The 14,863-nt window shown below is 33.2% G+C and overlaps 1 protein-coding gene across 1 annotated transcript; it reads right to left on the bottom strand.

Moving 5' to 3' along the window:
• Nucleotides 1–167: 167 nt before the first annotated feature.
• LOC147072173 (uncharacterized) lies at nucleotides 168–12,929 on the bottom strand. The gene is made up of 3 exons (XM_085947734.1): nucleotides 12,797–12,929; nucleotides 917–4,888; nucleotides 168–373 (listed from the first exon to the last, which is right to left on the bottom strand). Exons 1-3 carry the CDS (start codon nucleotides 12,903–12,905, stop codon nucleotides 327–329), a joined length of 4,128 nt encoding a protein of 1,375 aa, XP_085803860.1. The 5' UTR covers nucleotides 12,906–12,929; the 3' UTR covers nucleotides 168–326.
• Between the last annotated feature and the right edge of the window lie 1,934 nt (nucleotides 12,930–14,863).

The raw sequence follows: 14,863 nt of genomic DNA, 5'->3' as shown, positions 1-14,863 counted from the left end.
AAAAAATGCCTACTTGATTGACTATGATATTTTTGTAAATTCCATGACAAATTCATTCCCAGTGGTATTGTAGGTATGGTGGAAATGGCTAAACAAATCAAATTAATTGTCTGAATATTTAAGGATATGGGTCGTTAAATATAAAAATAATATAATAAAAATACCTGTTTATAATATTGTTCTTTATTAATAATACAAGTATGCGGAAATCTGCAGAGATTACAATATTGTTATCACAATTCATCTTAAATATACGCTTAACAGTACATACAAATAATACTTAAATTAATAGATCAGGATGTATGTATTTCTAAACATTAAACTGTTTAAAAACCAAACACAGATAAGCCGTACCCTCCTTTGTGACCATAACCTGAAACAATAGAACATACATTGTTTTAATGACATTTTTATTGAAATCTATTGAATAATGAAAAATCATAATATTCTTTTTATTTTTAATAACTATTCAATATTGTTACATCAACTTAAGCTGTTATCAATATGTTGTCGATTCATTGGGTATTTCAAGGTCTAAACTCTAAAGAAAAATCATAAGCTCTTTTTTTTGTTCACATTTATATTTTTTAACCTAAGACTTTATCGTTAAAGATTATTTATTACAAAGTAGATGTTTAACTAATTTTATAAGAAAAATTGTGTTCTTTTATTTCACATATTTTTTGAAATAAAACAGTATTTTTTTTAATGAATTATATATTTTACAAATTTAATAATTCAACACTTATTTATTGGGTAATTATCATAAAAATTCCCAATAAAGTTGTTGAAAGATCTTGTTCAATACTATCAGTATCCACATACTCATACGATGATATGTTATCTATACCTACTTTAAAATGTAATTTTTATTAATGAGTTGGTGGTGGCATTTGAAAAATCTTTGAGTACTTACTTGATCCGGAGCTTGCGCTCGCGCTAGCACTTGCATGTGCACTGGCATGTGAACTAGAGATTCCGCCAGCTAATAAACTGAGTCCCCCAAGTCCTCCATGCGCTCCATAAGATCCTTTCACTCCATGCCCCTTGTGAGATCCATATCCGCCATAATCGCCTGATCCAGACCCAGCGCTAGCAAAGGCCCCCGCACCAGCCTCGGCAGAACTATGTTCGTTACCATGATATCCTCCATAAGGTCCGCCTACATCGATTTCGCCACCTTCTTGATCTCCCCCATGGTCTGCTCCGAAATTAACATCTGATCCATGACTTGAGCCTCCGTGACTTCCTGTTGAACCACCATAACTTCCCGATGATGCAGTAGCTCCTGAATTTGAATTAGAGCCATATCCATGGCTTAATGCTCCTCCGCTAGTCAAACCAATATTTATACCTGATCCATGAATATCAGTTCCCTGTGAATCTTTTGATCCAGACAAACTTCCCGAAGATCCTGTTGCACCTGCCCCAGCATTTGAAGTGGATCCAAAACCGGTGTTTAATGGACCACCACTAGTAAATCCAACATTTATGCCTGATCCTTGAATACTAGTTCCGTGTGAGTCTTTTGATCCAGACAAACTTCCTGACAATCCTGTCGCTCCATCACCAGAAATAGTTCCAGATGCATGGCTTAGTGGAGCTCCGCCGGTGAAACCAAAGTTTATTCCTGATCCATGAACGCCACTTCCTTGTGAATCATTTGATCCACTGTAACTTCCTGATGAAGTAGATGCACCTGCACCTGCATCTGAAGTTCCACTAGTAAATCCAACATTTATGCCTGCTCCATGAATATCAGTTCCATGTGAGTCTTTTGATCCAGAAAAACTTCCCGATGACCCTGTTGCTCCTAAACCGGTATGTGAAATTGATCCAGAGTCATGACTTAGTTGCCCTCCACTAGTAAATCCAACATTTACACCGGATCCATGAATGTCAGTTCCTTGTGAATTTGTCGATCCGGATAAACTTCCAGTTGATGATATGGTACCTGTATGTCCGATGCCTACGGGTCCAAGGTTTGATGCTGGGCCAGAAGCTGAAATGACGCCCGGTGCTCCTCCAAATCCTCCAGAGTAATGTCCATCACCATGGTTAGTTTGACCAGTGATTCCTGTTATTTCTATTTGTGATCCGCCTGATGAAATTTTATGTTCTTCAGTTACTGCAATGCCAGGTTTTTGTTCCCCCAAAATACCTGGTGCTCCACCAAAGCTACCAGTATATTTACCTGTATCTGAATGAATTGATGGATTGGAACTTGCTCCAATATTAGATGCTGAATAGCTACCAGAAGAGGCGATACTGCTTCCACTTGTGCCATCACTTCCGCCATGGGCATGATGATATCCTCCGTTGTTTTCTTTATCTCCAGTTAAACTGCCTCCAACGCCGAAGCTTCCTCCCTCGTTATGGCCATAACTGGAACCAGAGGCACCAGACAATATTCCACCTCCAATTCCACCTACCAAATTTCCACTCGAAAGAGTAAGAGTACCGGGTTGATCTTTTGTTACAGTTATTTCAAATCCTTGACTGTGTTGATTAGGAATAGTTCCAGAAACTTGTCCAATGCTACTTTGCTGTTGATTTGTTCCAGAGTAGTCGGCAGAGCCAATATTGCTAGAGTGTACTCCAGTTCCTGTGGTATGTACGGTGCTGCCTGTAGTTCCTGTATTTGATATTCCAAAACCTTCGTTTTTTTGTTCTCCATTACTTCCAGAAGACCCACCAAAAGTACCGGTATAATGTGATGACCCAGTTTCTATCGTTGATGTTGAATGTGGTTCAGTTGATCCGCTTGTTATATGAATGCCGGTGATACTTCCACCGCTAGTAAGTCCAGATCCTGGGTGACTTTCCGATGATCCACCAACAACACTTGATCCTGAGTAGAGGGGTCCATTTCCAAAAGCTGGCGTGTCTAAATGAACAGTTCCACCTATTGCGCCATTATCAGGTTTTTTGTTTATTCCAAACCCTTCTTTTTCTTGGAGACCCAATACCCCTGGTGCCCCACCAAAGCTCCCGGTATATTTGTCTGTTTGTGTCGAACCACTTAGACTACTTAGAGAGCCAGTAGTTCCGCTATTGTGTGCACCAGATCCGGAATATTCTCCAGAGCCTGCATTGTAATTTGAACCGGTAGTAGAACCGAGTCCAAAATTAATTGAACCCCCATGAATGTTTCCTCCTAAGCTCCCGTCATGATCTGGTTTTTTATTGACACCGAAACCTTCTTTTTCTTGGTGACCTAATATTCCCGATGCGCCTCCAAAACTTCCTGTATATTTCCCAGGCTTATCTGAACCGGATGTCGATCCTATACTTGATCCGCTATTATATGAGCCAGATCCAGCGTGTCCTCCGGACCCTGTATTGACATTAGACCCAGCAAATGAATTCGAGCCAGTTGCACTTTCACCTGAAACTCCATCATGACCTGGTTTTGTATTAATACCAAAACCTTCTTTTTCTTGGTGGCCCAATATTCCGGGTGCGCCTCCAAAACTTCCTGTATATTTCCCAGGCTTATCTGAACTGGATGTTGATCCTATATTTGATCCGCTATTATATGAGCCAGATCCAGAGTGTCCTCCAGACCCTGTATTGACATTAGACCCAGCAAATGAATTCAACCCAGTGGCACTTTCACCTGAAACTCCATCATGACCTGGTTTTGTATTAATACCAAAACCTTCTTTTTCTTGGTGGCCCAATATTCCGGGTGCACCACCAAAACTACCTGTATACTTTCCAGGTTTATCCAAAACTATGCCAGTCAAAGATCCTGAATTTGGTACACTACCGGAATGGCTTCCTGCATCCGCATTGACATTTGACATAATACCAACATTAGGAATACCAATATGAATATTACCCCCGCCCGTGCTAATTTCGCCGTCTGGTTTCTTACCTACACCAAAACCTTCTTTTTCTTGGAGACCCAATATTCCAGGTGCACCACCAAATCCACCATTATATTTACCAGGCTGTCCAGAACCAGAAATGCCACCAGAAATATTAATTCCAGAAGATGTTGATCCAAAACTATTATCTTTTGTTCCGGTACTAGAGATTGTTCCAGTTGAAGTATGAGTATTTCCTTGGTGTCCTTCTGTAGAGATCCCAGTAAAAACTCCCGAAGTTCCTCCTGCAGTTGATCCAAATCCTAATCCACCTGATGTAGGCGTACCTGACCCAAAGCTACCGGAACCGGAAACTCCATGCCCAGTGTGGTCATTTCCTGTACTTCCACCAGTGCTGCCGATACCAAGACTACCAAAGCCACCTGCTCCCGATGTAGATCCACTGTATGAACCTGAACCAGAACTACCGTGGCTTCCACTTCCTAAAATTCCTGTATGAGAAGTTTGAGAGCCAGATCCACCAACGCTTGTAGATCCTGTATATAAACCAGATTCTGAATGGGACTGTGCGCCACCGGAACCAGTAATCATCATAATGCCGGCTCCAAACCCATGTGATGATCCTCCAGAGGAAACACCACCGAACGCACCAGCTGACGAATGGCTCCCAGCACTATATGACCCTCCGTGAGCTCCGTTAGATCCAGTAGTAGATAATTCCCCAAATATTCCATTGGTTCCGATTACTCCACCTATTGAACCATGTGACCCACTCAGACCGATTCCCGATGTCCCATGACTGCCAGCACTTGATGAAGCAAAGGCTCCACCAGTTGATCCTAGTCCTCCAATATGTCCTGCGCCTGTGCCACCGTAACCTGATGGCTTTTTAGAACCTCCATAACCGAATCCACCACCACCTGCTGATGCAGAACTTGAAGCGCTAGCATGTGAGTAACTTCCAGATGCACCAAAGGCTCCGGCCCTAGCATCATCATCATCGTTAGATGGATGCTCGAACACAATTGCATCGCTGTTATCAGTTATGGGATTGACTGAAAAAATAAAATATATGTCATATTAACATCATGATACAATAAATTTAAATACAATACATATGTACGACTAGGTATATTTTTTATACAATTTTGCTGTTTTTCATACAAACAGGCCATAGGCTTTTGTACCAAACGTTTTACTTGAAAGAGCAATTTTGAAATAATATACTTCAACTATTTATCAACCCAATTCAACAATTAATAGATATTATAGCAACTATTTATAGCCTTATGTCTGAAATCACATACCTACTTACGTATTACTAGAATAGTTGAAGGTACTCTGTTATTATAACTACCTATATAAAGTATAATTTAAGGCAAGTTACATCTTGATTATGTACGATACACGATATATAAAACTGACTGAGATAAGTAGTTGCTAATATTTTTATTATGATAAAAATATCATACATATTATTTTATTACAATCGTTAATTTATTTAATACAATAATCCATTACCGAGTTATAAGAAGCTGTGTTTGGATAAAAAGGTGTGCTGAAGATTACATCATACTTCAGTGGAAACAAAAAAAAATGTAAGAATTTCATCATAAGTACATATTTTTTAATGAAAAACTAGTTTCTGTATAAATACCTAGTTATCACGCTATACGTAAACATAACCTGACCTAACATTATTAATCGTGACAATGTTTCATTGATATATTATTATGTTTATTTTATAATATATTATAGTATATTAATAGGATATTCAGAAAATTCTGTTTGACGGCTGGCAAATTATAATAATTATTATTTCAAGTGTAATAAATGGTAATTTATAATAACAAAAAACGAAACAATAGATGGACGCCAACGCGAGCCACGCCGTGTTGTAATAACGATGACTTGTCTTGTTTCCTATTGACACGACCTTTAAAAAAGTTTGGGTTTTTCTTAACACTGTAAATGTCAGTATGGCTTACGAACAATAATACCTTTTCAGTACGAAAATATAAAATGTCTATCTATGCGTTTCAGCGTATATACGACTAGTGTTGCCAACTGTCATTCGGAAAAATATAGGGTAAGACAATAAAGTAGATAGCAGAGAAAAACGCTAGATTTTCTCAAAATTCAAAAAGTGCCTAGAAACTAGCGTTTCTAAAAATTATGTCATTGTTAACATTATTTTTACAAGAAAAAAAGATCGAACAAGAACAAGAACAGTGCTTCATACAACAAACTATGTAGGTACGTAGGTAATTGAGTTAGAATATTTTCCAGTAAGTATAGTAAAAGTGGATAAAACTTTGGCATTATACCGTGAGAAATATACTAAGTATTTATAATCATATTTTCTTTTAAAAAAAATCACTAATAAGTGCACTCGCCTGTATTATCTGCATAATATACGCATATTCGCTTATATTTACTTATAATTATTAATAATAACATCAATACTCACATGCATAGATGAAATATTGTTTTCATTACTATAAAATGCACAATTATTTAAACCTACGTCTAGTTGTTGAATTTAAGTAATAAAATAAAGTCATATAATTATCTATTTTTTTTTAAAGAATCATAGTTTTTCATTAATTATTACTAAAATAAAAAAAACATCCGAGAGAACAAAAACATGATTAGAACTGCATGAATCTTTAAATCGCTGTTATAAATAGAACTGTTTTTTTCAATGAAACGTTACGTTATAGGTCAAACTTGCCGCATTCAAGGAATATAAATCACATATTATTATTATTGTATCAGATGATCTAAAAAATCTTCGGCAGTCTTTTTACTTGTAAACACAAATGAATTTTATATTAGATATAAATTATGTGCAATCGTTCTATATTATTATATATTAATATTAATTACGTTTTTCTAGACATGTTATTTATTACAAAATGTATTATTAATTAGGTACTTATACATATCAACTTGGGAAAAATATAGAAAAAATGAGTGTTCAAAAAACAATATTAATTTTAAAGTTACAGGGTAGTATTATTTCAAATAAGGAATATATAAATATGTGTAGGTAAAATCTATTCGAAAAAATATATACTGCATAGAAAATTTTGCTGCATAAGAGTAATTTGAACCTTCTGGGTTCTTCGCCGTACCGGGTAGTTATAATAAATAACGTAACCTACGTAAGTATCCGGTTTTTATAACCAGATCGCATTAAATGTCAGATAATTAATAAATAAAATAGTAATAGGTGACTCATTAGTTTTATCATTTTTATTATCAACCAATTTAACAAACGGTTTTTTCTCATTGATACATAAAAAAAGAAATGAAATTTTAATAATTATTTAGGTATGTACCAAAATTTAAATCAAGCACCATACATTAATTTACGTAAAAGAAATCAAATAATGATAATAATTTGGTCTAGAATTTATTTAGCATTAAACCAACACAATATATATATATACAATAGCGCGAAAAAGTAATAAAACCAATGACACTAAAATTGTGATAACTTACCTTTGAATTTTGATAGCTTTAATTAATAAAATGTTATAACGACTTCTTGTGCATCCTATTGCATTGAGCATTTTTTGCTGTATAAATCTAGATGTGAACGGAAATATATTCGCATTAAAAACTCGTCGGAAAATCTATTGTATGAAAACGTTTGAAAGGGGAAAAAAGATAATGTTATGAGTATTTGCAGGGTCAATAAGGATTATACTATTTAAAGGCAAACTGCTGATCATAACATAGAGCATACAGTTCCGGAAAAGAAAGGACTTCCTGATCAAGGTTCATCTCAAGATCTCTTCATAACACTACGAAGGTTGAGACCTTAATTTGTTAGTTATCACAGAAATAACAATTTAATGTTTGTGATTATTTATTAGAGAAAGGACAATATTGTTATTGCAACTTTAAAGAATTATTTTTATAAATTACTAAGGCCATGACTTATTATAGTTATATTTTTCGAGTATCTATTTATTTTCTTCAATATTGGGGACCTACCTACTTTATTTTTTATATAATAATATGCATATTAGGATGCCGGATTTTAACGATAAAACCCCAATTGTTTGATTACATCCCCGACAAAATTCTTCTACAATTTATTGAAAGTCTATCATTATCTGATTACCAAACAGCCTCGATGTTATTTATATTTTTAATTGATCTACTATAAGAAGGCCCGGTCCAAACTCATGGTTTCCGGCCTGAAATGCCCACATCGGATTCGGTTCAGAAAATATTTAACCCCTTACCGCATGGGTTTTTTTTTCGTTTTGAAAAAAATATATGTTATGAATCATGGTTGGAAAGGTTAGTAAAAAATAATTAAAAAATTTTTGCTGTATTATTTATAGTATATTTAAAAGATAATTAATTGTGCCATATATGGCACTACATGCAGTCACGATAATATTAACAATGTACCCATATCTGGCACCTCATGCATTGAGGATAAAAAACATGAATGAAATAGAAAATTGTGAAATAAAAAGAAAACAGAAATTAGGCAATATGAAACTCGGCAAAGCAGTTTGCCCCTCAAATGATGATTACTTAAACCCTGACGGCTAAAATTATTAAACATGGAACATGCTTTGCCTACTGATTCTCTGAATGCTGGTTGTCCAAATTCGAAAAAAATGTATTTGTTAAAGTAACCGAATCCAAAGGATTTAATCAATTTTACTTTTCTAAAAACTAAAATTTATAAATTCATATAGTATATATATAATCGCTAGAAGTAATGGATATGGGCTTATGATAGCTGAAATAAGTAATATTTTTTGAATCAATTTTGTCGATGGAATTGAGGTTGCGGGGTGCGGATCACACGCCATTGCCGAAGCGCCGTTCGCGACCAAGTGAACTCTAAAGCCACTCGCGGCCCGCGCTACTTTCGTGTTATTTTCGTTTTCATTACCGCAATGCAATGCTGTGAAATGTTTTCATAATGAATCCGCCCGGGTGGTCTAAACGGACTAAAAAAGGACTAAAGCATGTTCCATGCTAAAATTCCATTCCCATAGAATCTGCCAGCATCTAGTTCGATGTGACGAAAAAAAACACCGTCATTAGTTCTTCATAAAGAAAGTTTATTAATAGAATAACCTTTAATGCATGTAGTGCCAAATGTGGAAAATATAAAAATAACTTTTAATGCATGTAGTGCCAGATATGGCCGTATACATATAGTCTTCAATGCATATAGTGCCAGATTTGTCCTTACATAAACATCACATTATAATAATGATTGAAACAGAAATACTTACCAAAATATTACAGTTGTGTTCAGCAATATCTGATCTTATGAAATATTTTTTTTTCGCTCATACTGTACACAGTTGCACTGAAATAGCCGCTTAAAAACGCAACAAATAACACGTGTTGTCGTTGCAGTTTGAAATTGCTATAACTGAGTGAAAAATTCTGTTAGTGACCGCTAGGTGGCAGTATTCGATAGATGAATATTGCCCGATATGGTTCTATATGCAGTAAAACGATAAATGATTTTCGTAACACCCAAAAAAATTATTTTGTGCAGCGGCCATATATGGCACCCTATGCGGTAAGGGGAATATTGTTATGTGAATAGGAGCACCTATTTTATTGAAGTAAATAAAAAATTCAATTTGAAAAAAAAATAAGATTTTGCGAAGGTAAGAAAATATCATATTGATTGTAGTAGTTTTGTCATAATAATAATAGTGTAAATATTATTTCATGTATAATCTATAACATCACATAATCTCAGATTTATTTAAAATTATATGCCTACCACAATTTAGATTTTAATGAAATCTTGCCGTAGACGATAATATTTTCAATAATTTTAAATTTAAATTGTTAATTCGTTCGAAGATCGTGGAACGCAGTTTAAAAAGTGATGTGTATGATAATTTATGTTTTCAAGGGCAAACAATCAATATACATGACAATGGCGAATAAAAGCTTGCGCTGTATATTACACGCGCCACATAAAAAAGCTCGGAGTATCAATGTGTGAATAAATCATTGAAAGCTCCATGCCATACTAAGAAACAAAACTCATACATACTAAAATCGTATAGGCGTGGTGAACGATTTTCTACGAAAATAAATTACGAAAGATAAGGCATTTAATTCCGAGAAATCTGCTCATATCACGTTATAAGCTAATAATTCTGTAAAATTATAATACAGGCGGACCTCGACTTACGAACGTTCGACTTTCGCACAATTCGTTATTTCGCACATTTAAAAAAAAATCGTTTTTTTTAAACGTCGCGTTGGCCGTGGGGTTAAGATATCCCCTTCTCGCTCGCTCACAAGCAAGTGCATTTCTTGCGTCACTTGCATCCTGCTCGCACTCGTCACTTTGCTTGTGAGCTAGCTAGGATAGGTTTTGTCTTGCGCAGGAGCGCGTGCGGGCGTGTTATGTTGTGCGTTTTGCTAATTTTATTCATTTGAAATATTTCACCCTAAAGATTTATAAACAAGAGTGAGAAACAGAAAAACTGCAGTGTTGATACGAACAAAGAGAAATCAATGACTTATAAACTTCACACGACGTTCTGATTGCGGTGAATCTTTTTCTTCAATCGGACGTTCGTATGATACAAACAGGTCTACTACGATATGTTCAATTTTGAAAAATAAAAATAAAATTAAGGAATACGTTCAAAATTGTGGAAATATATCTTTAAAGGTTGTTTCCAAAAGACACGGCATAGTTATGGATGAAATGGAAAAATATTTGTCATCATGGATCGACGACCAACATCAAAAAGATGTCCCTCTGAATATTTCAATTATTCAAGCGAAGGCTCTTAGTTTGCACAAAGATTGGAAGGCTAGATTAAAAGAAGATTCTAACACGATTTTTCAAGTAAGTAACGATTGGTTTATATTAAATTCACTGGAGAATCGGCTGATTTTCGCGGAGAATTTATTGTCTCATTATCCAAAATTATTGAAGATGTAGAATATTCTTCTAGTCAAATATTTAATGTAGATGACACAGGTTTATTTTGGAAAAAATGCCTAGTCGTACATTCTTATCTAAGGAAGAATCAGTTGCCCCTTGGCATAAACCTTCTAAAAACCGATTGACATTGCTTCTTGGTGGAGACTTGGCTGGTGATTTAAAATTGATGCCAATGTTAATTTATCAACCAGAAAATCCCAGGGCATTGAAAGGGAAGGATAAAGAATTGCTTCCAGTAATCAAACAAAGATAAAAAAAACTGGGTTTACTGCGTTAATATTAAAAGATTGGTTCACTTTACATTTCGTGCCAGCAGTTAAGCAATATTGTAAAGTTAATAATTTACCATTTAAAATAAGAAAAAGAAGAGTGGCAAACAGTTAACTCTTGATAACTTTTTAAGGGAAACATCCGCAAACCCCACTTAAACATGTCTCTTAAACATCTTATATTTACTTGATAAATACATATTTCAAAATACACACAATTTAATTTTTTTTTACTTCCCTCTACTTTCGAACATTCAACATTCGCACACCTTTTCAGGAACCAATTATGTGCGAAAGTCGAGGTCCTCCTGTATATACATATGAATTCAGTGATGCAAATAGATAAAAAGACCACATAACAAGTTAATTACTGTCTGTAAATCTATGTTTTATGTACACATTAAAAATAATCAATTATTTTTCCAAAGTTTTCAATAATACCGAGTGTGCATTTCATTAATTTGAATAACCTACATATTTTTATAACGGAAATGTTTTATTTGGCAGTAATAAGTACTTTCATTAGAATAGTGTGTGAAGATTTTAATATTTTTTTGTGAATCTACATAAAATTGTCCAATTTAATAAATTCATCACTTGTATGTTATCAAATTATATCAAAATGTCATAGTACGTCAAATAATGGAGAAAAAAATCATATGCAGTTTTTTTTGTTCATGCAACAAAAACTATTAAAAAAAATATTTATAATTATGTTAAGTCGTAAATAAAAATGCACACACATTGACTAATTCTAAATAATTGATAACAAATATTTATTTTTAAATGATACACGTTTGTTTGCTTTAAGCCGGATTAAAAGATTACTAGTACTTGATACTTTCTTATTATTTATATATATTATTATTTATATATATATTATATTATATAATTTTTATTATATAATATAATATTATATAATTAATATTATATTATATAATATTTATATATATATATATATATATTATATTATTTATATATATATTATATATTAAGATTACTAGTACTAGTACTTGATACTTTCATCGTTGAATGAAAATGTACGTTTCCGCATTAAACTTATTTTTTTTATCAAACTTATGTACTTTTATAATTTTGATATTGAATTATATAATACGCAATAATATTCAGCAAATCAACATTTTTAAAATCGCTCTGACTGTAAACTTTTCAAATCGTAGTCTTCAAAACTTCAAAATTTTAAATCTATGCGTAGATGTTAAACAAATAATCCTAAAGATTTATATAATATTCATGTGTTTTATATGAGTTAGTTATCCAAAGTTTATCAACTCACAAATTTAAATCACAACACAATTTTAAATAATAATGACTAGGTTTTTCGCAATTAATTACTTAGGTACTATATTTCATCATTTTAGAATCGAATTATTGATATTTACCATATTATAAATTTTTATATAGTTACCATAATTTATGTATATATTTTATTCAGTTATTTTGAAAATGACGACCTCGTTAAAAATGTATAATATTTATATCTGGTAGGTATTAGATGTTTATATTATTTCAAAATAAATTTCGATGACACAGGTGTCAAATTGCGCCAAGAATTGTGTTCTATTATTATCGTGTACCTACTTAAATCTTTATTTTACATAAGTAAATTATTTTATTTTTATATACATCATATTTATTTATTAATGAATTTGATACATATAGCTATCGGTGTATAGAAAAATATATAGGCAGTTAGTCCTTACTTGGCGCTTTTGCTTTACTTCCCCCTTTCACGCCATGGTGGTATCCATAGGGATTACAGTTGCCTATTGCCAAAATGGCCACTAAAACACAAGCACTACAACCCCTCATCGTGGAGGTGTTTAATTAAATGATGCCGCAGAATCAGAGACCTGTTCCTTATATAGGTACACTAGTATCAAACGTCTCTTGCCACAAGATATGTACATAGGTACATACAATAATGCAAACAACTTTGCTTGAACGCTAAACTACTTGTACCGTTTCAAGTGTAGTACGAAAGATTTTACGGCGAGAGGGTTGAAAGGATTCATACTGACATCAAAGATATTTACGTTTTAAAATTATAATAAATAACGTCGTCATAATAATGACACATATTGGCATAGGTAAGTACCAAATACTATTATTGTGAATGTAATTATTAATTTTAATTAAAATAGGTAAATTGAACATATTGTGTATGTCTATTTATCCGACACGTTTTCATATCGATTAAGACCGGCTACGTGTGTTATACGACAACGACCACCTAAGCGGACGAAACCTATCCCGATCGTTATTAAATTACGTGGATAAAGTGAAAATGTTTTATTTTATTCCCAAGAATAATGAATTTCTCCGAAGACGTGACGCTTGACATTAAATGCATTAACCGATTGTATTGTGACCCATTTAACTAAAAAAGACATAATATTTTTCTTTTAACTTAACTTTTATCTGAAAATAAATAATAAAATATGGTTCAATTGAAACATCGGCTGTTTAACCAATTTTTCCAACGTGAAAAATCCATCCATATTCTATCTAATACATTCTGGCGACATTGACTACGGCGCACGGATTCGCCTCTTTATATAAACTTTACTATTTTGACTATTCAAACTAACACTAAACAAAATCCATAAACTAGTGGGAGAGTTTTGATTGACGCGATGAGCAAACCTGGTACAACCACGTCATCACAAAGCTACTTCACATCCAATTTGTCGTGTCAAATATTGTGCATACATTTAATTGTGATGTTACCTCTAATTTTTTTTATATATAACTTTCAATCGGATGTCAACCAAAAGAATATGTGGATTTTTCCGATCATTTATTCAGTGTTCATCCGTAGTCTTCATCTATACCTGTAACTAGTGGCGATTGTCTTTGCGATCATGTAACGCACTTGATTCGTCAGACAATTTTACAGTTCAAACCAGTCATAAAATTATTGAATTATTCAAAAATATAAAAAAGATAAGTAATAAAAAACCAAACGAACACAAAGTAAAAATAATAATTACAAGATAAAAAGAACTTTTTATATACAGCGTTTTTAATTTTTCTGTTGAACCATATAAACTTGACTTGACTAGCTTAAACGATCAAAAAAAATGTACTTGACATGTCATATTGATTTCCATAGTAACGCAAGTATATATTAATAATTTAGTTGCTAGGACACCAGAGCCCTAGCAACCAATAATGGTCTCGAAATAACTTTTCATACAAAATCTGAATTAACTGAAAATGAATTCAATTCTACTTAAAGATGGCTAAAAGTATTTAAAAAATGCATTGGCATCGTGTTCTGATATATTCTAAAAGTTTCAAATGTATAGCTAGTCGGCAAGTTAGTTAAAAATCGATTGAAAGTTTTATACCGGACAAACAACCACCGGACAAATAAGAATACGAGCTAAGAAAAACGTTATAATAATAATAATAATAAATTGTCCGAATGTATATAGTAATATCGAAAATTAAAATAAGATTGTTATTTTTTTATTTTAGCTGGCTAAAATAAACGTCACTAAATGCGCCACTGCCTATAATTCGTCCAATCATATTAAACTCAAGCATCCACGTATAAATCGGTTTAAACTTACGACAGTGAAAATTTTTATATAAAATTGTATGTAATCTGACAATGATCGTGTCAATCGTTTCTTTGTCAAAAAATACAAATCTATTTTTTCGACACAAAAAAAATATAATTAGGTACCATCTTCATTAATGAATTGCCAAATATATAATAAACATCATACCGAACAGTCAGTCACTTGATATTTACTTATTTG

The sequence above is a fragment of the Rhyacophila brunnea genome, unplaced genomic scaffold (assembly GCF_057557595.1).
Source record: "Rhyacophila brunnea isolate RB1 unplaced genomic scaffold, BYU_Rbru_1.0 scaffold_2, whole genome shotgun sequence".
NCBI classification, from domain to species: Eukaryota; Metazoa; Arthropoda; class Insecta; order Trichoptera; family Rhyacophilidae; genus Rhyacophila; species Rhyacophila brunnea.
The sequence above is the reverse complement of the archived record's forward strand: the minus strand, read 5'-3'. Positions and strand labels throughout refer to the sequence as shown.

Bases quoted from the DNA above. Each gene is read 5' to 3' on its own strand.
- LOC147072173 (XM_085947734.1), bottom strand. From the start codon at position 12,905: ATGAGGGGTTGTAGTGCTTGTGTTTTAGTGGCCATTTTGGCAATAGGC. The intron at 4,889-12,796 runs GTAAGGACTAAC...TTATTTTTTCAG, and splicing joins AAGTAAAGCAAAAGCGCCAA to TCAATCCCATAACTGATAAC. The intron at 374-916 runs GTAAGTACTCAA...CTATTGTTTCAG, and splicing joins GAGCGCAAGCTCCGGATCAA to GTTATGGTCACAAAGGAGGG.